Here is a 25,989-nt window from a genome sequence, read left to right as displayed (position 1 = left end):
AGTGGTAAAGGACTCCTCATATTTTTCAAATGGGAATAATTTCCCATATTTAGTGGGACACATTTTTACATGGGTATTATTATTCTAATAAAAAAATTAGATCAATTTTTAAACTCAATTGAGAGGGTAATTTATACTTATAAATTGGGCCGAGCTGGGTAATGGGCCGTTATGGGTCACATTGTGAAGGGCTGAGTAAAAAGGCCATCAAGTTACTCCGGCCCAAGAGGGGTTACTCCGGCCCAAGAGAGGTGTAAAGTTACTCCGATCCGCAGGAGGTGTAAAGTTACTCTGGTCCGTAAGAGACCTGAAGTTACTCCGGTCCCAAAGAGCTTACGGTAGGTTCGGTCGTCACTCTCAAAGTTATCCCAGTTTGGACCTGAGTATTGGTTATTCCGGTCTAGACATACCGTGGTTAGCATTAAGAAGAGCCAAGGTAAGAGCAGTGAATGGAAGAGCCGAACTAATGTTATCTCGGTCTAGTCTGCAGCTAAGGTATGCTTTTGATACTCAAGCTTGTGAGTTTAGCACTTGATTTATCTTTGAGAGATATACTGACTTGATCGTCGGAGTGCCCCCAGGTGGACGAACCACCGCCGAAATCTTCTCTTTCTATTGCAGGTCAGCCAAGTGCCATCTATTCTGCCGGTGCTCTTTAGCTGGTTACTACCATCGTCGGAGTGCCCCCGGGTGGACGAACCACCACCGCCGGAATCTTCTCTTTCTGTTGCAGGTCAGCCAGGCACCCCCATGGGTCTAAGGTATGCTTTTGATACTCAAGCTTGTGAGTTTAGCACTTGATTTATCTTTGAGAGATATACTGACTTGATCGTCGGAGTGCCCCCGGGTGGACGAACCACCGCCGGAATCTTCTCTTTCTGTTACAGGTCAGCCAGATGCCATCTATTCTGCCGGTGCTCTCCAGCTGGTTACTACGCGGGCAGTGTGGTCAGAAAATCACTCACACAATTTGGCACCGTCTGTGGGAATTCAGACAAGAACAAAACCTCTTGATCAAGCTTTTCCTCTTTAGAAGCAATGGCGCACAACAAAGATTTGCCGCAGTCCGCCATCGACGGACAAACACCAGAGGGGGGTGCAAGACGCGAAGGTCTACCTTCTATCCCTCCCATGGCAGACTTAGAGCCACAGCAACAAAATCCCAGGAGGGATACGAGGGGGAGGAGGCGGACTAATAGCCCCCGTCACTCTCGTTCACGAAGTCTTGATAGACAAAGGCGCAGGATTGATCCTCAAGTTCTGGAGGACCGCGTGAAGGAGCAAGATGAATTAATAAGGAAGATGGCGGCAGACATGGAGGCCATGAAGTGCCAGATGAAGGGAAAAGGAGTGGTGACAGGAGAGGGGCACAAAAGCAAGACGCCCCCTCGCCGCTGAGAAGACCGTGGAAGGCATTCCACACCATCATAAGCAGAGAGTAGAAGCCTCAGGACAGGCGATACTCAATCCAGAACCTCTAGAACTTGTTTCTCCAGGTCTGAGAGAACGAGATCATTGAGGTCTTACACGGAGGGAAGTACCTATCGACCCTCGCGCTCGCACCAGACATCATCCAGGCAGACGGAGTTGCCAAGATCGTCCGATTTGGGGAACATGTTGGAAGAAAAGACACGATGGAAGGAGGATACTAGGGCACGCAACCCTCGCAGGGTATCTGCCCTTCAGCGGTTAGCTCCTCAGACGCATAGAAGTGTCGAGGTCGGAATGCCGTTGCCACGCCCTGCCTACGAACCAACGGACAAAGCATTAGCAAGGCTGCAGACCTCGCCGTTCGTTCCGGCAATTGAAAATGCGCCCCTTCCTTCAGGTTTCCTTCAACCCAAATTCACCACGTACGAGGGGAAGACGGACCCCTACATATACCTAAGCCACTTCCGCCAGGTTATGGCGGTATATCGGCGAAACGAGGCTTTGATGTACATTCTCTTCCCATCAAGCCTTGTTGACCTAGGCTTGACTTGGTTCGAAAAACTTCCAGAAGGCAGCATAGCCTCTTGGGCACAATTGGCGGAGGCATTCGTCACGAGGTTCAGAACGAACACCAAAACCCCGGTGGAGATTGACCAATTACTCTCCATCGACATGGGCGAAAAGGAGACACGAAGATCCTACAATAGTCGCTACTGGGAGACATTCAACCAGATTGGGGACTGCCCAACCAATCTCGCCATTGCATAGTACAAAAGAGGCCTTCCAGTCAGAAACAGACTTAGGGACTCAATCACCATGACACCGCCCCTCACCATGGAGGCCTTGATGGAAAGGGTGCATCAGCACATTAGGGTGGAAGAGGATGGCGCCCATGCCAAAACAAAATCTGGCATGACCGCAGTACCAGATAAAAAGACCACAGCAAAGATCAACGCGGTAGAACGTTCGAACAAAAACGGACGAGGTAGGCGAGACAACGGAGAGGACTAGGATAAAAGATGGTTGAGAGTCCGCACTACCATAACCACGGTATTCAAGAAACCGATCTACCAGATTCTGAGCGAAATACGCGATGAACCTTTCATCAGATGGCCAGCTAAGCTAGGAGAAGCACAGAAAGACTACGACGAAAGATCGCGATGCACCTTCCACAAAGAAAAGGGGCACCGCACTGAAAATTGCATGCCATTGAGACAGCTTCTGGAGGAGTTGGTGGCTGCCGGTCACCTGAATAAATACATTGAAGGAGGGACGCAACCAGCCCCCTAGGACCACAATAACCCCAATAGAATGCCAATTGGCGCCCCACCTCAAGGTGTGATCAATGTGATACATGGAATATTCGAACCTGAGCGTGTATGCGAGCTCAGAGGATCGATCAAGAAGGCTGAGCACTTAAGAGAAGTACTAAGCGCTCAACCCACCATCAAAAAGGGGAGAACAGACCCTACAAACGTCATGTCTTTTTCAGACAAGGACTTGGAAAGAATATATTGCCCTCACAACGATGCACTGGTCGTCACCCTCCGCGTCAAAGATTACGACGTCAAGTGAATTTTGATAGACCAAGGTAGCTCGTGTGAGATAATGTACTACGACACCTTCAAACAATTGAAATTGGAGGACAAAGACCTGGCACCGGCTGTATCCCCTCTGATCGGATTCAACTCAATGCTAGAATGGCCAGTCGGCAAAATTATCCTGCCAGTCAGGGCAGGAAGCGTGACAAAACAAGTGGAATTTTGGGTGTTGAAGGTCCCTTCCACTTACAACATAATCTTGAGAAGAACATGGCTCCATGCCATGAAATCAGTAGCGTCATCCTATCATCAAGTAATGCGGTTTCCCAACGGAGCCGGAGTAATTGAAGAGGTCTTTGGAGACCAGATTATGTCCAAGCAATGCTTTGTCACGGTTAATGGCAGCCGCACTGCCAAGGGATATGTTCATTCGGTGGAAGAACCTGAGAGCAATGAACTGTTCGCAGATGTCGGCAAAGCAGCTGACCAAAAAGCAGTGGAAGACTTGGTAAAGGTAGGAATAGATGATAAGAACCCGGATAAGTTCTTTTTGCTCGGTTCGTCGTTGTCCAGCACTGAGAGATTAGAGGTCTTGGAATTCCTGACCTCTAACATCAAAGTGTTCGCCTGGACACCATATAACATGCCAGGCATCGATCCAAACTTCATCTGTCACCAACTCAATGTCCATCCATCCGCCAGACCAATCATTCAGCGCACTCGCAGATCGACACTCCACCACGCTGAAATAGTGGCAGAAGAAGTGGGAAATCTACTAGAGGCAGGAGCTATCAGAGAGGTGTACTACCCCAGATGGATTTCTAACACGGTCGTGGTGCCAAAAAAGAATGGCAAATGGCGTGTCTGCGTCGATTATAAGACAGTCAACAAAGCATGCCCAAAGGACAGCTTCCCCCTACCACGGATAGATCAACTGGTAGACCTAACGGCGGGGCACAACTGACTTAGCTTTCTGGATGCGTACAGAGGCTACCATCAGATTGCCATGTACGAACCAGACCAGGAGGTCACGTCCTTTACCACTCCAAGAGGACTGTATTGCTATAAGGTCATGCCGTTTGGCCTAAAGAACGCGGGGGCAATATTCTAAAGAATAGTCACTAAGATGTTTGAACCGTTGTTAGGCAGAACAATGGAGGCTTACATCGACGACATGGTTGTCAAGAGCAAGGATGAGAACGACCATCTAAGGGACTTAGGTGAGATGTTCCAGATTCTAAAAAGACACAAGTTGCGTCTTAATGCATCTAAGTGCGCGTTCGGTGTAGGATCTGGCAAATTCCTGGGCTTCCTAGTGACCAACCGGGGTATAGAGGCAGACCCCTCCCAGATCAAAGCTATTCAGGATTTGAAAAGGCCTAACTCAGTGAGAGAAGTGCAGCATCTCACCGGCATGGCAGCTGCACTCAACCGATTCATTAGCCGGTCGTCAGACAGACTACGACCATTTTTTCAAGCATTAAAAACTAATTTTGAGTGGGACGAAGAATGCGACCGCGCTCTGGAAAGTTTGAAAGAATACATATCTTCTCCATCACTGCTGGTCACCCCAATACCTGGAGAAGAACTCTTTCTGTACCTGGCGGTCTCTCAGCACGCAATTAGCACAGTGTTGGTCTGTGCGGAAGGAATCCAACATCTGCCCATCTATTATGTCAGCAAGACATTGCTGGGTACCGAAACAAGGTATTTGCCACTAGAAAAACTGGCCTTAGCCTTAATTATGGCATCAAGGAAGTTGTCGCACTACTTTCACGCCCACACCATAGTTGTCCTCACAGCTTTCCCATTAAAAGCTCTGTTTGAAAGGGCGAATTTTTCTGGGAGAATCTTGAAGTGGGCAGTAGAGTTGAGACAATTCGACATCAAGTTTCAACCCAGAACCGCGATAAAGGCCCAAGCTTTGGCGGACTTTGTCGCAGAATTTATCCCAGGAAGTCATCATATCTGCCCAATCGACCTGACTGACACAACCGAACTGGGGGTGGAAGTTGACCCCGGAATAGTGCAACCCCTGGTGCAGGATACTCAGTCGGACCCCAAGGCAGACCAGAATAAAGAGAGCAAGGCTAAAGCGAACCATGCTACACCAAGCCAAGACTCACCAACAAATAAAGACTTGGTTCAATCAGATAGCAAGGGGCAAACAGCTAGTATGGACCTTAAAGAGAATACCAGCAACATCACTGACCCCACGACATCATCTGACCCCTCCACTTGCTGGAAGTTGTTCGTTGGAGAGATGTGGAAGCTCTTTGTGGATGGAGCATCCAACTGGCATGGTGCAGGACTTGGCATAGTCCTCATCTCACTAGACGGCCTGGTTGTGGAGCAAGCAATCAACCTTGGCTTCCCAGCATTAAACAACGAAGCGGAGTATGAAGCACTTCTTGCAGGACTCAAATCAGCATTCCATATGAAGGCCACCGAGCTAATGGTCTACAGCGACTCACAGCTGGTGGTAAACCAAATTTCTGGCGACTATGAAGCAAAGGATGACAAGATGGCCAAGTAACAAGAATTGGTCAGAGCAGAGATCAAGAAATTTGAAGTAGTAAGAATAGAACAGATTGGCAGAGAGGAAAATAGCAGAGCAGACGAACTAGCAGGCTTTGCGTCAATGGCAGATACATCCATCCCTCACCCACTACTAATTGACTACCTACCGAGACCAAGCATTGAGGACCCCGAAGTAGAAGAGGTATGTTGCGCTGAATTAGGCCCCTCATGGATGGATCCCATCATACTGTTCTTAAAAGACGGCGTCTTACCGGAAAACAAGAAAGAAGCCAACAAAATTTGAGCAAAGTCGCAGCGATTTTGGCTCTCCCCATCTATGGCATTGTACAAAAAGTCATTCTCAGGACCTTATCTAAAGTGTGTCCACCCCAGCAAAGTAGAAGTATTCTTGTTCGAAATATACGAAGGGGTGTGAGGAAGCCACCAAGGAGGAAGATCGTTACCTTACAGAGCTATTTCACAAGGATACTGGTGGCCATACATGCAGGAAGACTCGGAGAAGTATGTGAAGAAGTGCTAGAAATATCAGAAGTTCGCACATCAAATACATCAGCCAGCCAGAGAACTCCTACCATTGTCTAGCCCATGGCCCTTTGCAATGTGGGGCTTGGACATAGTAGGACCACTTCCAACAATGCCCACAAACAGGAAGTTCTTTCTCGCAGCAACAGACTACTTCACAAAGTGGGTGGAAGCAGAAGCACTGGCATTAATCAAGAAAAAAGATTTGAAGAAGTTTGTCTAGCAGAATATCATTACTCGATTCAGTATACCTAAAGCCCTAATATCAGACAACGGCACCCAGTTTGATGGCAGAATCTTTAGAGGCTTTTGTGAAGAATACAAAATAGAGTTCTACAATTCTACACCGGTATATTCCCAAGCCAACGGCCAGGCAGAAGCGTCAAACAAGGTCATCTTGGATGGACTAAAGAAAAGGTTAGAAAGAGCAAAAGGCAAATGGGCTGACAAGCTTCCTCATGTTTTATGGGCCTACCGCGCCACACCTCGACGATTAACATGAGAAACACCATTCTCCTTAGCCTATGGCATAGAAGCAGTAATCCCGCTGGAAGTTGGCCTCCCCACAATTAGAAGTGAAAATTTTGATCCAGACTTGAATGGCGAAGCCATAACATTGGAGCTCGACCTTGCGAAAGAAAGAAGAGAAAGAGCACTAGTTCACATCGCCTCATACCAACAAGAGTTATCCAGGAAATACAACAAAACAGTGCATCCAAGGCAATTCAAGATCAGAGATTAGGTACTGTGCAAAGTAATGGGAAACACCTTGGTTCCGGGAGATGGCAAGTTAGGGCCCAATTGGGAAGGACCTTACAAAGTGGTTGGTTTAGCAGGCACGGGGGCATACCACTTAGAAGATGGGGACGACAAAGCAATTCCCAGGCTATGAAACACTGCCAATCTCAAACTATTTTATTTTTAGCTTTTCTTCAAAATACTTGTAATTTTTCTTTTCCCCAATAAAACAAGTAGTTTTCTTTTCAGCATAAGTGTCTTTACTCTGTAAAAGTTATTTTAGTAGACTAGGGGCATTGAAAGAATAGTTGGCCGGAAAAACCAACTTAGAGTTTGGCTGGAAAAACCAACACCCCTCCTAAGCCTAGGATAAGGATCCAGGCTGCAGGACGTTTGGTCGGAATAACCAAACACTTTACTTTAGGTTGGCTGGAAAAACCAATCTAAAGGTTGGCTGGAAAAACCAACACCCCTCCTAAGCCCAGGATAAGGATCCAGGCTGCAGGACGTTTGGTCGGAATAACCAAACATTTTATTCTAAATTGGCAGAAATAACCAATTTAGAGGTTGGCTAGATTAAACCAACTCTTAGTACTCTTTAGCCGAAGTAAAGACATCGGCTAAAGAGTGGTTGGCTGGACTAAACCAACTCTTAGTACTCTTTAGCCGAAGTAAATACATCGGCTAAAGAGTGGTTGGCTGGACTAAACCAACTCTTGGTACTCTTCAGCCGAAGTAAGGACATCGGCTAAAGAGTGGTTGGCTGGATTAAACAAACTCTTAGTATTCTTCAACCGAAGTAGGAATCTCGGCTAAAGAATGATTGGCAGGTATACTCATAGTTGCAATGATTAAGACCGAGATAAAGTATCTCGGCAAGAGAATGTTGTACCTCATGCAAGACATCAGTTAGAAAGTAAAGGTATAAGCATAAAGATCAACCGAAATAAGGATCAAAGCCAAAGAGGCTGGAAAAACCAAACTCTTATTATGCTTCAACCGAGATATAAATCTAGGTTGAAGCGGTTGACTAGTATGGCCAGTCTGATTACAAAATTAAAACCGGGATGAATTATGTCGTCAAGAGAATGCACTACTTCATTCAAACTACAGTAAAAAACAAGTAGAGCAGCAAACCGAGATAACAGTTAGAGCAATAGAAGATTTTTTCATTAGCAAAGTTTAAAGCAAATACAAAGGAGGGGCCCAAACTCGGTTACAAACTTTTTTTCCAACAAAAGGAAGAAAAATACAAAGTCAGTCAAACAGGTCATCAAGATCGGCATCAATATCTACACGGAGCCCGGTTTCATTTGGTAGCACGGTCTCAGTTGAATGAACAGTTTCAGTAGGCAGCTCGCTGGTCAGGTCTTCTACCAATGGCTCCAACCGAACTAATTGTTCGACAGGGTCATTGACAACCGAAGTATCCTTTGGCATGGCTTCTTTTTCATTATCTGAGTCCTCAAGAAATTGTTGCTGAAGAGCAGCAGCATATTCCGTCATAGAGCCCGGAATCAAGTATGCTGGAGTGTTGAAGACCTCGGTCCCTGGATCGTGACCGAGCTGCTCTACAGCCGCCCTCCAACCGCACTTGAAGAAGAGATCCTTGGCAGCTTCACATTGTTTAATGTAAGTCACCTCCCCCTCCTTGAAACCCTGGAGCTCAGCATCATCAGCATCCTTCTTCAACTGCTCTAACTCAGCGTTTTTCTTGCCCTTAAGTTTAGCAAATTTGCGCAAATATTTGTCTTTGATCACGGCTGCAGCTTTTTGTTTTTCTGCTTCAGCCGAGCTAACAAGTCCAGCAAGACGACCATTCTCGAAATTTAGCTCGGCTATTTGTTTCCTAGCTTCTTCTAGTTCGGCAATTTTTTCAGTTACCTCAGCCATGGCTTGCCTTGCAGTCTTGCGAAGTTCCAGCACGCGCTTATGGGCGATGTGGCTCTTCTGCATGGCCTACAAAAGAATGGGAAAGACTTATAATCAAACCAAGATGAAAGTTGTGCAAATTAGAAAGATCAACAGAAAAAGCTACTTACAAGCACCATGGATTTCATGGCCGAACGAATGACTTTTAGTTCGATCAGATTTTTTTGATGCTCCATGTCTGCTGGAAGGCAAACACTCCTGTCAAGATTGAATGCCATCATGTGATCCTTTTCAGTGACCACCGAGTCAGTATCCTGAATAGCTCGGTTTTGATAAGTGATTTTGGGCACCCACTTGGAGGAGCCAACCCGGTTGGAGTGCTTCGGTTGCGGGCTTAGTGGAAGAAGAGTTTCGTCTTCATCAACTAGGCGTTGCTCGGTTTGGGTAATCCGGGCACGCTTGTTTGGGCGAGATGAGGACGGTTGTTGAGATGGAAGGGCCACCACGGTCTCCTGAGCCTGGTTGGACGGTGGTACCTCGGCTCGGTTGGTTTCGGCTATGAGGGCCCTTACTCTATTCCTCTTCACCATGTCTTCTTCAACAGTAGTACGGACTAGGTTGATTTGTGGCAAGATCGAGTCCGGTTCAGGAGAGGCCTCTAGCAAAAAATCTGTTACTCTCACTTTTCGTTGGCTGCTATATCTATATGTCGGCTCAAAATTCAGTAGTTTGGCCCAACTTCTTTCAGGGCATCGTAGTGCGCCGCGAAGTGTTCCTAGGTTGGGGTAACTGTACAATGACTTAAGGTGGGCTGAATCTGCATAAAGAAGGCAAGTGTTAGTTCGGTTCAGAAATAGGAGACCGAAATAAAGAGAAGCATGCAATAGAGCCGAGGTAATTATACCGGTGGTTCCTTTATTCCAGTTTATTCGGCCACCAGGAATCTGGGCTTCATGGTCTTCGAAGTTCCCAGAAACCCAGAAGAAATCATCATCGTTCAAGTCTTTATCCGGTGTGTTCGTTATTATTTTCTCTCGACGACGACGTATTCTTAGATAGTAGATCCAGCCATCTTATTTTGATCCTATTGAATATTGATGAAAGAGTTCGGCTAAGCCGAGGTTAATGCTAGCTCGGCGGTTTAGCTCGGCTATTCCATTAATTATGCGGTATAAGTTTGTGAAAAGCTGAGTTGGGCATATCCTAGTTTGCCTAAGGAATTCACAAAGTAAGGGCTGAACAGGGAATCTTAGGCCGGTTTCTACAATGGAAAGGAGGGTGAAGGGAACAAAACCAGGGTTCCCCCAAGGTATGATATCTTGTTCGACCAAGGTGAGATGGACGTCATCAGGGATGTTATAATCCTTTCGGAATTCGGCCAAACCCCCCGGTGTGTCTACCAAGAACCTATATTTACCCATTCTCCTTTAAATTACGAATAAATTAAGCTTGTGTTAGCTCGGTCGGAGAAAGGTGCTGAGTAGTTCGGTTGAGCGCTCAAAGGAGTGCCTGGGCAACCTAAAGTCTACAAAGTGAAAAAAGAGGTGTTAAGCATAGCTCGTGGGACCGTGCTAAAAGAACAAAAAGGGGCAAGATAAATATAGTCCTAGCTCGGTTTGAAGAAAGAATTTGGTATTTTGGTTTGTGCAAGGGGTTCGTGCAAAGATTAGTGCTAGCCCGGTTGAACCTCTAGGGGCAGCGCTCTTAGTTCGGTTTGAACTACGAAGGCTGGGTTAGCCCTAAGCTATAGCTTGGCCGTGGTTGAGACTAACAGACACACTATTACGCAGACTTAGTGCGGATTGCTAGCTCGGCTGAGTTAAAACAAGAGGTGGTTTGACTTGTTGAAATTATTATTATAATGTGAAGTGTTAGTTCGGTTGAATGGCCTGGCTAGAGTGACATCAACTACAAACTACTTTTTAGTTCGGTTGTACAGTGATTTTGGATCAAAATCAGTGTTTCAGTTTATTCGTGAAAAGCCAGAGGTTCTATTACACGAAAGAAATGTATGTGTTTAGAAAAAACACACAAAGTACATGTATTATAAAAGCAAATGCGAAAACAACAAAAACAAGGCAGATTTGAGTAAACTTACCAGGTCAAGAGAAAGAAATCAGAGATGGAAACAACGGCAATGAAGAACACGAACTCAGCAAGTTCAGAGTTAAAGAAGCTCAAGAACGAGAGAGTGAGAAGAGGAAATGAATAGTGTGGTGAGTGATTCAAGAAAACAAAGAATTTTGTTTTGATGGAAGGACCAAAGACGGGAACTGTTCAAAATTCACGGAGTACGAAGACGGCGTGACAGCTGCATTGGGCCAATCAGAGGGGGCCACGTGTCATAGGAATGAGAAGCGATTCAGTTGTTGTGATTGAAGAGACGTTTTGACCGGACAGGTACAGTCCGGTGTGAATTTAGCTCGGCTGGTAACAGGTAATCCCTATCATGCTACGCAGATGGAATTAAGGGGCAATTGAGAGGGTAATTTATACTTATAAATTGGGCCGAGCTAGGTAATGGGCCGTTATGGGCCACATTGCGAAAGGTTGAGTAAAAAGGCCATGAAGTTACTCCAGCCCAAGAGGGGTTACTCCGGCCCAAGAGAGGTGTAAAGGTACTCCGGTCCGCAAGAGACTTGAAGTTACTCCGGTCCCAAAGAGCTTACGGTAGGTTCGGTCGTCACTCTCGAAGTTATCCCAGTTTGGACCGGAGTATTGATTATTCCGGTCTAGACATACCGTGGTTAGCATTAAGAAGAGCCAAGGTAAGAGCAGTGAATGGAAGAGCCGAGCTAATGTTATCACGGTCTAGTCTGCAGCTTAGCATAGCTATGCTTACCTCGGTCGTGTTGAAGTCTGATCATGGTAGAACCATCCCACTTGGGTTATGCAGTAAGGGGGGCTGTTGAAGGATAAGCATTATCTTTTGGGAGTATGAATCCTAGGAGGACTCTATATGGAGGAGTAAAAGTCCTACTAGGATTGTGCCACGCAGAACCTATAAAAGCTTACAACATCACCTATGGAGAGGTAACACAACTTTGATTTCTAAATACACAGAACTTTTGTCTACTTGTCTATTTTGCTGACTTAGGCATCGGAGGGGTTTTTGGCACACACTCGCCGGCTAGCTCACGCTTGTGTTTTCAGGGAATAAAGTGACGACGTTTGGAGGAATGCGGACTTGATCAACAGGATTATACGAGAAGGTTTATTTTTTTTCCGTATATCAATGAAAAACGAAAATATCCCAACTTCCTTGCCAAAAAAAAAAACTTTAAAGGCCACGCGATATTTGATTATGGCAAGAAAGCAACTGTCCAAATGTGTTTATTTAAATTCTTTATATTTTTGAATTACCAATGGAGATTCTATCTAAAAAAATCTTTCTGCCAAAACGCAATTTGTTGATTCTCAAGTTATTTTTATTTTTGTCTAACTCACTTTGTTTTTTCTTTGTGAGTTTCGAGAATATTTCCATTCATACGTCCTCTGTATGAATCAAAAGATACAACCTTTGCAGAAGCAAAAACTTTAATGCATTTCTTTTCAAAACTATTCAGTTTGGCATTTTTAAAAATAATTTTTTGAGTTTTCAATTTGTATTTTTTTATTATTAGTGTATTTTTTTTAACATTTTAATCTATTTTTTTCAGATCAACTTAATCTAAATACACTTAAAAAGTATAATATTTATAAAAATAAAAATAAAAATTTAAATACAACAAAATACAAAAATGTACTATTTTTTAAATATTTTTTTGTAATCAATGATTTTCAAAATATTTTTGCATAAATATCGTACTTTTTAAATGTAATTAGATAAAGTAAATCTAAAAACTAAAAAAAGAGGTTAAAATATAAAAAAATAATAAAAGCAAAAAAATACAAACTAAAAGTTTTAAAAATTCCAAACCAAATAGTCAGTAAAATAGGTGGTTCTAATTTTAAAATTTAGTCAACAATTATGATTGGATTGTAATAAAACGTATGACAAAATTGAATTCGGCCCTATTTAAATTTAAAATTTAATATTTATCACATATGACTCATAACAATTATATATATATATATAAAATCAATTAGTTAGCCATTAAATTATTGCATGTGGTTGATATGGTTGAACAAAGACTAATGATATTAGTAATGGGCGCCCATGTGGCATGACCATTTGAATTTGAATTTGAACCTTATCCAAATAGGTTTTGAAATTGAATTCAAACCTATTTAGGATAACCACTCAATATTATCTCCATTAACTGATATGGATAGATAATAATAACACATTATATATCTGATATATGGGTTATGGGTGATTAAGAGAAACAACGTGTGATCTGAGTTTTACCTATATACTGACTCTCTCCCAAAAACAACGATCAAGTCATTTGCACTGTGATTTGTGTGGGTGATATTCATTCTGTAATATCACTTCACTGCTAGGTTGGTTTATCAGATTCTGGAAGCACGTGATTTACCCACGAGATCCTTCAATTCAGACTCTGTTTATAAGGTATGGCCATAATTTTTATTCCGCTGCGTTATACTTTGTTTACATTGATATCAGAGCAGGTTGATGGATATTTTCGTATTTCCTTTAATCATGTATATATTTTTATATGTATATGTATACATTATATACATAAATATTTGTAGAGGAGAAAAAAATCTACTTTTATCAGATTAGGAGCATAAATATATTTTTTTATGTTCATTAATGTCTTTCTTCATACCATAAATGGTTTAATTTTGAAAAAAAGAGTCCGGCAGTACAAAAATCGGACCAGAAAACACCCTGGAAGGCGGCGCGTGGTCTGCACGCGCCACCTGATGCCGTGAGCCGCTCCCACGCGCTCCCACGCGCCAGATGCTCTGCCGACGCGCCTGCACGCGCCCTCACGCGCGCGTCCGCGGCGCTGTCCACGCGCGCCGTGCCCTGAGCCGGGCTCGCTGAGCCGCGCCGTTTTCCTCCGCCGGCTCGGCTGGCTTGGCTGCTGATGTGTTAGGCGCTGTTTGTTTTGTTTTTAATTCTGAATCGCGTTAAATGGTCATAATTAATTCATTACATATTTGTTTTATGCGTGGCTTGTACTGTTATACTCAGAATTAATTTTTCTACATTCTGTAAAATTTTGAAAATTTTACGAAAATATAAAATATTTTTTCTGTGTTAATAATTCATGTTTTATGCTTTAAAATGCTTCTGGTATTGCATAAATAATTTTCTGGGGTTGAAATTTTTATTGTAGACTTCTGAAAGGTTTTACTATTTACTGGTAATATTGTCTCATTTTATCAATTTCTGGATTTTTTATTTCTAATTTTATGTGTGTTTATTAGTTATTTAAAATTTCAGAAAATTTCAGAAAATTCCAGAAAATTTCAAAATGTTGTACACTTTAATTATGGCATAATCTGAATATTGAATACAACATATTTTTTGGGTTTGTAATATGTTGCAATTAAAGAAGCATGATTATTTATTTATTTATTTATTTATTTAAATTCCATTATTAAATAAATATAGCATGAGTTGTTTGTAAATTTACATTAAGATGCTATTGTATGGAATTTATCATGCTTTGTATATGCCATAGTCAGTGGGAAGTTATTCGGTTGAGAGAAATCTTTGTAAATTAACTCCCGAAAATCAATATTTTGTGCATAAGTTAAATTAAATTTTGGATAATTGTCACCTGTGGCGCAAGAGATGATTACGAGCATAGCGGATTTTCGATCTTGCGACTTGTGTAATATTGTCACTATTTAATTTAGATTTTTGCGGCAAAATTATATTATGCTAATCAAATTAATCCTAATGCGAATTTCTCTCTAAATTGATTTAGCTTATGGAAGTTAATTTGGTTGACCTAGACTTAGTAGAGATGTGAACAAACTAATCCCATTATTTAGATGAGCAAAAGTCTTGGAGATTTTAGGTCAAACCTTAATTGAGCCAAAGTAAGGAAACATGACTCAAAGTCGCCGTGGTTTTGTTGCCTTGTTTGGCACAATAAAAACTAATGTGTGCACTATGGTTAGCGGCATACTACGTAGTTTTGGTTGGCGAGTTTTGGAGTTATGAAATTAGTAAGCCCTCAATAGATCAGTATATGATCTTGACTAATGAGCTGCGCGGATTGACTTTGTAATTTGATTTGTAAATAATGTTACATCATTGGATGAAGTAACATTCAAGAGTCACGTCATCCAAGAAATGCGAGCTTAAATAAATTAGTCATTAAGTGTAAGACGAGTAGCCAGTATGAGCAGTGTTTTGCTCTCTACCTAATTATTGGGAGTGGATTGAGCAAAATTTCATGCACTATAATAGTGTGCGTAGAAATATCACGTGAAGTAAAAAGATTAGCGCTTAAAAGCTGCAAAATCTATTAACACTAAGTGAAAAGATTAGTGCTTAGTGGCTGCAAAATCTATTAGCATTGCCAACTTGTCTAAGTCTGGACACTTACTGTTTCCACACTTGAGTGTGAGACATGAGGAGGGGCTTCTTTGTATGATTCCTTAGCTAGGCTAACGTTTTTTAATAACGTTTACCACTAAGTGCAAATGTTGCAGCATAGTAATGAAAAGGTCAAGGGCGACAAGGTTGATATGACTCTAAGAATTTAACGCATCGCTTGTGAGAGCATTGTATTGAATTAGACTCTTTAGCCTAATTCCCGTTTAAGTTACTTCAAGAGCTGTCACAGATTGATAGCTTATTCTCTTCTTCTTGTGGATAGTAGAATTAATTGTAAGTAACTATGAAGCGAGAAATAGATATGGCAAGAGAAGTATCGTCATCTTTCAACTAGATGCATTAAAGTGTATGGAGAATAAAATTGACTTGAAGGTGCAGGGGATTAGCACTTACTAGTTAAATTTGCGACTTAGGCGCACTTGATATCTCCATGACATCCTTTTATGATCTAGTGAATATGAATTAGTCCTGAGTCATTACCTAGTTGGGCCTAAACCTTTTAAACTTATCTTCGAGAACTCACACATTAAGATGATTGGAATTAGTTTATGACATTGGTCATGAACCGGTGGCTTATTATACTTAATCACATTAATGAGATGATGGCACGATGGTTTGAGTAGGCCTTCTTGGGCCCACTCGCTTGTGACATCCTGCTCTCATGTGAATGTGTAACTTTGGTCAATGGGTGCGCACAAGTAAGTAGGAAAGCCGTAGAAGGTCATTTGTATTGGCGCATTTAGTCCACTATGATCTTTGTGACTAGATATGTGTAAAGGTATGATAGCTAAGCCTCAATCTCGACACATTTATAGATTATGATACGCATCTGAGTCAAGACTATTTGATCTCCCATAAGTCAAAAGTTTTGAGATGATTTTTTGACGTTGCACATATGAGGTTGAGATCAATTAGATAACAGCTTTTGTGCTTTTAGTTTTGAACAAGGTGGCGAGTATCTATTTGAGTTATTTTAGAAAACTCTGTGAAGAGAAATGGATGCTTAGAAAATTGATTATTCCTAATACTCAACAACACAATGGTGTAGTAGAGATAAGGAATTAAATATTGTTAATGTTAGGTGGATAATGGCGCAAAATGTTTCCCAATTAGGAATTGCACTAGTTTGTTGCCTATATCCTTAACTAAGTGCCCTCCATATCAGATTTTACACTCCATTTGAGTAATGGATTAGCGGAGAGCCATCTATGGGCGATCTGTAACCGTTAAGCAACTTATCTTTATTTTACTTCTCATAAGATTGCGAAGTTAAGACCTAGGATTCTATAGCGCATTATTGTATGCTGTCTTGTAAACACAAAGGGTTATGTGGCGCATTATTGTATGCTGTCATGTAAACCCTCCGAGTCATGTGCATATAGGTAAGCAGCTTTGTGGTAGTGTAACAAAGTCACATAAAGTTTTCTTAGTAAAGGTGACGTGAATAGAGTTTTGGAACTCTATAAGATAGAGAATTCTAAGCATAGCGCTTTTATGTAGCCTAGTTGAGAATGGAAAGAAATCTCCAATATCCTAGGGACAGTGGGAGCGATGTGCCTACTAATAGATTACTCCATTAGAGAAGAATACTCTACATTCTTAGTTGCGTGGTAGCAAATGTGAAAATTTTCCACATCATCACTGGGTGATTGAGAAGGAAACATTCATGATTGCTCTGCAAGATGATAAAGAGCCTAGGATAATGCCAAAGGCTCTAGTCCCCTGTTTTTAGAAAGTGGATTAATGTTGCGCGGTTTAAGACAAAGTCTTTGAGGATTAACCATTTCTATAATTTGGTTGACTTTCCATTATGACGCGAAACTATTCTAAAGTTATGTGTAATTTGGATAGTCATTATTGAGGCATAAGGCTCGTTAGATACCGAAAAGTCGTACCATTGAGGAAAGTGTAGACCATGAGAAGACTTCCTCCTGGGGAGTGAGGTTATTTTGACTTCCTCCTGGGGAGTGAGGTTATTTTGACTTCCTCCTGGGGAGTGAGGTTATTTTGACTTAGGCTATGATTGACATAAGTTCGGAACATTGATTTGTGGACATTGTGACCCAACTTCTCGTTGGAGAATTGGATAAGTAGATCCGCAGGGATTTACCTTCTGTCTTTATGGTGAAAAGTTAGGAGCGCAAAAAGGTTGCGAGTTCCAATAAGTCTTTACAGCCTAAAACAGTTATCCAAATAGTGGTTCTTAGATTTCGTCAAGCCATGATAGGCAAACGATGATCAATGAAGACCACTGAGGCATGATCAATGGTCCAAAAGAAGTTTTTCCTTACTTAGTCATTATGAGCCAAGAATTTATAGGGTTGTCGCCACCTAGGGTGGCCAGTCCTCTATTTTAGATATGATGAACATGGGTGATGTAATTTATATGCTCGGATATACGATCCTTAGGGATTGTTTTGGGAGAATTCCTGTTTTGTTTTCGATGACTTACATAAGGAATATCCTAAAACGATTCTAGATGCAAAATTGTAAACTTATTGACTTACTTATTGGTAAAAGCCAGAGCCTTAGCTATTGAGTGAATCCTCGGATTGTCTTTGAGAGAAACAGATGACTTATATTCCTTGATCTTTTCTTTGTGTGGGAGCCTAAAGGACGCTATGTGGGCATATTTGGCATGATAAGTGTTATCTTTGGTAAATGGTCAACTGAGTTGTTTAGACATTGACCATGCTCATTAGATTGTGGATAATATGCTTTACTAGGAACATATTAATTTGCTCCTTGTAAGATTCAGTGCGCTAGTTGGGCGCAACTGCGCTGGTTGGGCGCATTAAGAATAAACGCAAATTGGTCACCAAAAATATCTTTAGAGAGGTTATTGCGCAAGAGGGTAGTGATCTTAAATCACTTCATGTGAGGCGCACATGGTGGATTCCGTTGTATATACTTATCGCAAGAGGTGCTGATAAGGCTTATGTTTGGAATCTAGAATAGTGATCTTGAATCATTTCATGTGAGGTGCACATGGTGGATTCCGTTGTATATACTTATTGCAAGAGGTGCTGATAAGGCTTATGTTTGGAATCTATAATTGCGCAAGCTGTGGTAATTTTTTTTTAAATCGATCACTTATTTTGAGATGATGGGATGTTGACACTATTATGGTTTGTGTCATAATGATTAGCAGATGATGATGTCAGCAGGCAAGATTGGCTCACTCACACGAGCAATCGCCCTTGGCGCTTGGGAGCGAGCAAGGTTGAAACTAGTGGTTTATTTTTATTTGGAGCCAAGAGAGGCTTAAATAATCCACTATGCATGTCACCTTGGTTACAACCAAGATGAGGTCGTGTTAAGAACCAAACATGGATGTTAGTACCCACTTTCCATGTTGTGCCTGTTATGATTAGCCAAATGCGAGATCTCATTTGGCGCCTAGAAGGCGAGTAAATAAAGAATTCGAGTTAGGCGCTAGAAAGCGACTAGACTAATATCTGTACGGTGTATCGAGTATGACGTCACTCTTTATGGAAGAGTTACTCCACCGTAACATGTATTCATGCTACATGTGCTTGGTGATCGAGTAATGAGGTGAGAGAATGGATCCCTGTTTCCTCACCGTGTGAGTCTTACATGTCATTATTAATATGACTTTCATTTATGTACCCTTTTGTGACTTTTGACTATGTCATAAGGTAAGGGATTGATGTTCTGCTACTTTGGTATGTTGCCTGCGGTCGTGTATGATTCGGCCTTAAGGGACATCACTAGGAAAGCAGTCAATCCTAAACTAAAGGGCATGAGGGCAAAGGGAAGATCATCTAGTATTACACCACCGTTGTATATTCACTACCGGCAACTCACATCGCTCTGTATGAAAAGCGAATTGAGTGTGAATATATTGCAAGAATTGAGAGGGTCAAACATGCTTTTTTTGAGGGATTAGAGATGTTTTTTGGACCGGTGTAATTAGATGAGTCTGGCGTATATAAGACACAATCTTTGTTCTTTTTGGGTTGATGTCTCTATACTGACTCATATTGAGTTTCTAGTATAGAGCTCCCACATGCAGGTGTTCTCAGCGGTCGCACGGTGCATTGGCTAGTATGAGATTGTTCATTTTTGGGGAGATTGAGATAGAGATGTGGTAGTGTCATGCCAACTCATATGCGAGTGGGAGATGTTAGTAATGGGTGCCCATGTGGCATGACCATTTGAATTTGAACCTTATCCAAATAGGTTTTGAAATTGAATTCAAACCTATTTAGGATAATCACTCAGGATACAAATATTATCTCCATTAACTAATATAGATAGATAATAGTAACACATTATATATCTGGTATATGGGTTATGGGTGATTAAGAGAGAAACAACGTATGATCTGAGTTTTACCCATATACTGACTCTCTCCCAAAAACAACGATCAAGTCATTTGCACTGTGATTTGTGTGGGTGATATTCATTCTGTAATATCACTTCATTGCTGGGTTGGTTTATCAGATTTTGGAAGCACGTGATTTACCCACGAGATCCTTCAATTCGGACTCTATTTATAAAGTATGGCCATAATTTTTATTCCGCTGCGTTATACTTTGTTTACATGATATATAAACAAAAGTAAAACAAAATTGTAAAGAAAGTATAATGTGTAATTGAGATTTATTTTAAGTGTTGTATAATTTATATTTAAAATAAATTATTGAAAGTTAAAATTCTATAATTATAGCACTATTGTTTAGGTTTTGTTTGGTATAACCTATATAAATACACTTACTTAAATAAATACTCTTATTTGAGTCATATAATCTCTTTTATATCTAGGGGGGTTTGGTGATAGCTCCTCACTATCTATTTTGTCTTTCAAAAGGACAAGAATTATATAAGTACTTTCAAAACCCCCTAATATTTTTAAACTTGTTTCTTTTACTATATTACCCTCATATCTATCAGCTCTCCTATTAAGCTATCTTCACTGTGTATTTCAGAGTAAAATTTTACTCTGAATAAGAGTAAAATGTTACACTCTGAAACTAAAAGTAAAATTTTACTCTGTATAAAAGTAAAATTTTACTCTGAAAAACTAGTAAAATGTTAGACTCTACATAAAAGTAAAATTTTACTCTGTATAAAAGTAAAATTTTACTCTGAAAAACGAGTAAACTGTGAGACTCTGAAGCCAAAAGTAAAATTTTACTCTGAAAAACGAGTAAACTGTGAGACTCTGAAACTAAAAGTAAAATTTACTCTGTATAAAAGTAAAATTTTACTTTGAAAAACTAGTAAAATGTTAGACTCTACACAAAAGTAAAATTTTACTCTGTATAAAAGTAAAATTTTACTCTGAAAAACGAGTAAACTGTGAGACTCTGAAATTAAAAGTAAAATTTTACTCTGTATAAAAGTAAAATTTTACTCTGAAAAACTAGAAAATGTTAGACTCTACATAAAAGTAAAATTTTACTCTGAAAAACGGGTAAACTGTGAGACTCTGAAGCTAAAATTAAAATGTTACTCTGCACAAAAGTAAAAAAGCGAAGGCAGTGTTTGTGGCGGCTGAAGTGTTTGGCAATGACCACCTCTTGACAGTAAAATTTTACTGCCATTCTAATACCAGAGTAAAATTTTACTCTCATTATCTAAAACAAAAAACAGAGCAATAGAACCAGAGTAAAATTTTACTCTAGTTCTGTAAAATGAAATTAGATAAAAAACAACAAAAATAAATCCAAAAAAAAAAAAAAAACAAACAAACAAACAAAAACAAAACAAATTAATCAACAAACCAACATATCTAATTGAGAAGAAAAACTTCTAAAACTCGATCAACAATCACAAATCTTAATAAAAAGAATACATGTGTTCAATAACACTCATACACACAAATATATATATATATATATATACATATATTCAAAACTAAGCGATCAATTCATTGCTCTTCGGAGTAACAGTGATCAATTCAAAAACGATCTGTTTCTTGTCGTAGATGATCTCCTTCGATTCCGGCATCGGAGGACAATTTTCCGGCCCGCAGTTGATTTCGTTCCCGACGTTTTTGATGAGTTCATTTTAGAGATCGGTTTCGGCATTGTTGATCACCAGAGTTTCGCCTGATAACTGACCGGACTTGGCTAGGAGAGTGATGACGATGACGCCGGCGGCGTTGGCGAGGTCTGAAGCTTCCAGATCTGAAGCTTGAAGGAGTTAGAGAAGGGAGAGTGGGAGGAGAAAGACAGAGAAGGTGGGGAGAGAGTGGGTGGAGAATGTGGAAAAATTTAGTTGAGGGTATAATAGTCTAATAAAATATTTAAATAATAAATTTTGTCCTTTATGCAAAATTTTATAATTATGAGGGGGTTTAGAAAGTATAATTTTTTTCTTAGTCCTTTTAACAATAAAAGGAAGGTAAAGAGGGTTTATAGCCAAATTTCTCTTATATCTATTCGTAAAAAATCAAAACCCCTCTAATAAAATAACGGATATGAGCCAATTGGATAACGTAAATAAAAAGAAAAAGAAAAAGAAAAAGAAGAGAGACATATTTAAGTTAAAAAAAATGACTTTTGTGCCATGTGAATGTGGATCGCTAGTTGCAAATTACGACTGCTTCTTCTATAAATAGACATGCAGGACACAACAACCCCATCATCCCTTATCCAAGAATAAGAGTAATATATCATCCCATATTGCTCCTTTTCTTCTATTGAGAGAAAAACATGTTGTCACTAGGAGTAGTTTTGAGCACTTTCGTGGTAGCATTGGTTACCATATTCATAACTCATTGGGTTCGCAAATGGAGGAATCCCAAATGCGAAAATGGTGTTCTTCCACCGGGTTCCATGGGCCTCCCTCTCATCGGAGAGACCATTCAGCTCCTTATTCCCAGCCGATCATTAGAACTCCATCCCTTCATTTCTAAGAGAGTCCAGAGGTACTATACATAATTAAATTTGAAAAAAAGAAAAGAAAAGGGTTTTCAAAAACAGTTTGTAAGCAAGTTTTCTATTTATTTATTTATTTTTTTCATTATTAAAGTGTAATTATTTGTTGTCTTTTGTTTTTCTGATTGTGTGTAGATATGGGCCGGTGTTTCGAACTAATATAGCGGGTAAACCGGTAGTACTAACAACCGATCCAAAATTCAATCATTACATCCTTACGGAAGAAGGGAAATCGATTGAACTATGGTACTTGGATACGTTCACAAGCATGTTGCCGATATATGCAGTGGGCAATGTTCAAAAGTACATGAGAAACACTACTTTGAGTTGGTTTGGCGTTGAGGCCATCAGAGTGAATTTGTTCTCTCAAATCGAACAAGTCATTCAGACAACTCTACGTCATTGGTCTACTAACCAAATTGTTGACGTCAAACATGACGCTGCAAGTGTACGGAAAAAAATAAAAATTCAAGCTCATTAATTTGATCTTTGATTAATCAGCCTTAATTTATGGTGCTTAATTTCATTTCTCTATTTGGTCATTACAGATGATTTTTGACTTCACATTGAAGCAGTTGATTAGCTATGATTGGGAAAAATCATCTGAGAAACCGCTAAGTAAGAGATTTTCCAGCTTATTACACGGTCTTTTGTGCCTTCCCTTAGACATTCCCGGTACTACATTCCACCAAACAGTAAAGGTAGTAGCTCAAAGAGAAATTATGACTTTGTTTTTGAAGAGATTTATGTATATATTGAGAGATAGTTCCCAAGTTTTATATATGTGTTTTTATCTTGTTCAATATTCAGGACCGAAAGGAGATGCTAAGCATAATGAGGGATGCCATAGTGGAGAGAATGAATTCCCCTAACAAGATTCAAATGGACTTTCTTGATACAGTCATGGAGGACTTGAAAACTCAGAAGTTTGTGACTCCCGATTTCCTATCCAACTTTATGTTTGGAATTTTATTTGCCAACTATGAGCCCATCACTTCAGTTATACTGTTGAGTTTGAAGTTACTCTCAGAGCATCCTTCAATTTTGGAGGAGCTAACAGTACGTTTGCACTCCTAAATTTTAACTAATTGACATGATTGTTGATTGCTTTTTCAATTTTGGTTGATAAATGATTTAGCATAACTCTCCATGCATATAAATTTGTGATATTAATGATTGTTTACTTTTATCAGGCTGAAAATGAAGCAATCATTAGAAGTAGGAAGAATCCAGATTCTCCACTTTCATGGAAAGAATATAAATCGATGACTTTTACACTTAATGTACGTTTGTATGATGATCTCAATTTATTTTGTTTTCTGCCTCAAAAGGATTAATTAATTGAAATTTTATTCTTACTTTACTAATGATGTGTATTTCTTATTAATATGTGAAATTGCAGGTTGTGAACGAAGTTCTTAGTTTGGGAAATGTAGTTCCGGGGTTGTTAAGAAGAGTAACAAAAGATATCAAATTCAATGGTATGTATTATAAATTCCATCATAATAACATCAATTAGCTCCACATCTATATTTTTTATTACAAATATAAGGTTCATATAATAGAATTTGAAATATTTATTGCTTAAAAACTTAACAGGATATACAGTTCCAGTGGGTTGGGCCATTATGATTGTTACTTCTGCTCATCAACTGAATCCAGAAGCTTTTAAGAATCCAGTTAAATTTAATCCATCACGTTGGAAGGTGCATCTTGAGCTTTTAATTTTTTTTTTTTATTTTTTGGTTTCAGGAAGGGATCGCATGAGTGATTTTAAAATTTTCACTGCTGCACATCATTTTGATGCCTTAATTGCTCTAATGTTTAAAATAGTGACATTGTCCATTAAAGGGTGAATTATACTAACAGTCCTTATAATTTAGGACTTGTGTGGTCCCTGACTTTTCATGTGTGACACATTTGAACTTGAACTTGAATTTTGAATTTTATTCCAAATAAGGATAATTGAAGTTACCATTGCTCAATTTCAAGGACAAAGTCTTCAATTTGATAAAATATAAACTAATTTGATAAAAATAAATGTCAAAAAAATATTTTTAAATTTTTAATAATTATTTCTAATCACCAAAAATAAAATTATGTAAAACTGATAAATCTTTTACACATTTATTTATATATTTTTATCAAAGTAATTTTTATTACGTGTTTGGATGATGATCATGTAATGGACGGTTGTTTTTATTTTCATTAAATTAGTTTCTGTTTTTCCAAAAGTCATATGTGGCGATAACTTTGATATCATTATCAAACCAATCCATTAAATCAAAAAATTCAAAACTAAAAACATTTTATATATTAAATATATCGATTGCACATTAAAAGCTTAGCAACTATCCATTACATTGTCATCATCCAAACACATAATAAAAATTAATTTGGTAAAAATAAAATTAAATAAATGTGTAAAAGATTTATTAATTTTACATAATTTTATCTTTAGTGGGTACAAATAATTTTTAAAAATTTAAAAATATTTTTTTGACATTTATTTTTGTCAAATTAGTTTATATTTTTATCAAATTGACGATTTTACCCTTTTTTGTATTTTCAACTGTCCTTATTTGGAACAAGATTCAAAATTTAGGATTCAATGTGTCACAATTAAAAAGTTAAGGATCAAAGTGACACAAGTTTCAAACTATAGGCACCGTTAATATAATTTGCCCATCATTAAAAGAGGGCATTGACAAGTATTGACATTGCACCTTAATTATTGGAAAATAGGACCTTGATCCAACTGTGATATCAAAGAATTTTATGCCTTTTTGAGGGGGGACGAGACAATGTGCAGGAGCAGATTACGCTAGGGCGTTTGCATGCACCTTTCTACATGTATTGGTCACCAAGTATAGGTAAAACATTTTTTCTTTTTGCTTCTCTTCTTTGTTTTTTCGTTTTTAATTTCTACTTGTGTTACTCAAGCTTGTTAACAAAGAGTAGTATTTGTTTTCAACTTAATTTTGTGATTTTATTTTGGCTATACAGTTGGACAAAAGTCAAGGGAGGAAATATTTCTCGGAGACCCGTTTTGGATTTTGTAGATGGCCTTCATATCAAAATCACAGAAAAGAGCAACTGAATGGGATAATATTTCAGAGAAGCAAAAACCAGTTCTGCTTTATAGCCTTACGTGCACTATTTTTTCTTGGTTACTTTGTTTTAGTTTTTTCGTTATGTAATTCATACTGTTATGTTGTTCAAAACTACATACTGTTCTGAAATGGCTACCCCATGTTTGTGATATGTATGTATACTTTTCATTAATAAAGTTTTTTTTTTTTTACTGATAAAAATAAATAAATATGTAAACTACGCTCTATGCATAAACAATATTGCTTTCCTTTGTACTTCGGTAAAAAAAATTCTGAATACTTTCCTTAACCATTGGATGAACACTATAGTTTGCTGTAATTCCTCTTGTTGTTCGGCTTCATTGAGCAATTAAATTTACAAATAACGAAAATCTCTATCTGTTTCCCTGGGATTTTTTTTCTTCTTCTTTTGTACGACCTCATCATGATAGTACTCCGAAAATGTTGAATAATTTTCCAACGTGAAAAATACTATTAACTACTACATTAGGAGGAAGTTTCTCACCCTACAAACTCTTGGGAATGAGATATCAAATGTCTCAATAGGTGAATATTTAAATCTTTAATTATTTAATTTTATAGAAACTAATTACAGAACCTTCATGTGGACGTGGAGTCCACAAAATTTGAGATATAATTGATATTAACCTTTTTAAAAATGAGAATTGCAAATCAATAAAAAAATAAAATAAATTGGAAGTTAATGTAAAAATATGTACATGTAATAGAATTTGTGTTATGGTACAAGTAAAATTACAAATTTTAATTGCACCATAGCACAAGAGTACTTATATTACATCTTCATACCAACTAACCAACCAAATCAAGTCTTAAGT

At 39.1% G+C, this 25,989-nt stretch overlaps 1 protein-coding gene across 1 annotated transcript; it reads left to right on the top strand.

Moving 5' to 3' along the window:
* Positions 1-21,743: 21,743 nt before the first annotated feature.
* LOC114293357 (beta-amyrin 16-alpha-hydroxylase CYP87D16) lies at positions 21,744-25,340 on the top strand. Its single transcript, XM_082912221.1, has 9 exons — positions 21,744-22,030; positions 22,176-22,488; positions 22,589-22,741; positions 22,851-23,099; positions 23,234-23,323; positions 23,443-23,521; positions 23,640-23,746; positions 24,786-24,913; positions 25,047-25,340. The coding sequence occupies exons 1-8, from the start codon at positions 21,816-21,818 to the stop codon at positions 24,828-24,830; spliced, it is 1,251 nt and encodes a 416-aa protein (XP_082768347.1). The 5' UTR covers positions 21,744-21,815; the 3' UTR covers positions 24,831-24,913; positions 25,047-25,340.
* Positions 25,341-25,989: the final 649 nt, after the last annotated feature.

The sequence above is a fragment of the Camellia sinensis genome, unplaced genomic scaffold, assembly GCF_055761805.1.
Source record: "Camellia sinensis isolate YWXY unplaced genomic scaffold, ASM5576180v1 Unanchor2, whole genome shotgun sequence".
Taxonomy (NCBI): domain Eukaryota; kingdom Viridiplantae; phylum Streptophyta; class Magnoliopsida; order Ericales; family Theaceae; genus Camellia; species Camellia sinensis.
The sequence above is the reverse complement of the archived record's forward strand: the minus strand, read 5'-3'. Positions and strand labels throughout refer to the sequence as shown.

Excerpts from the sequence above, each read along its gene's own strand:
- LOC114293357 (XM_082912221.1), top strand. The coding sequence starts at position 21,816 with ATGTTGTCACTAGGAGTAGTTTTGAGCACTTTCGTGGTAGCATTGGTT. Across the intron at positions 22,489-22,588 it reads TCAAACATGACGCTGCAAGT|ATGATTTTTGACTTCACATT; the intron begins GTACGGAAAAAA and ends TGGTCATTACAG. Across the intron at positions 22,742-22,850 it reads CATTCCACCAAACAGTAAAG|GACCGAAAGGAGATGCTAAG; the intron begins GTAGTAGCTCAA and ends TTCAATATTCAG.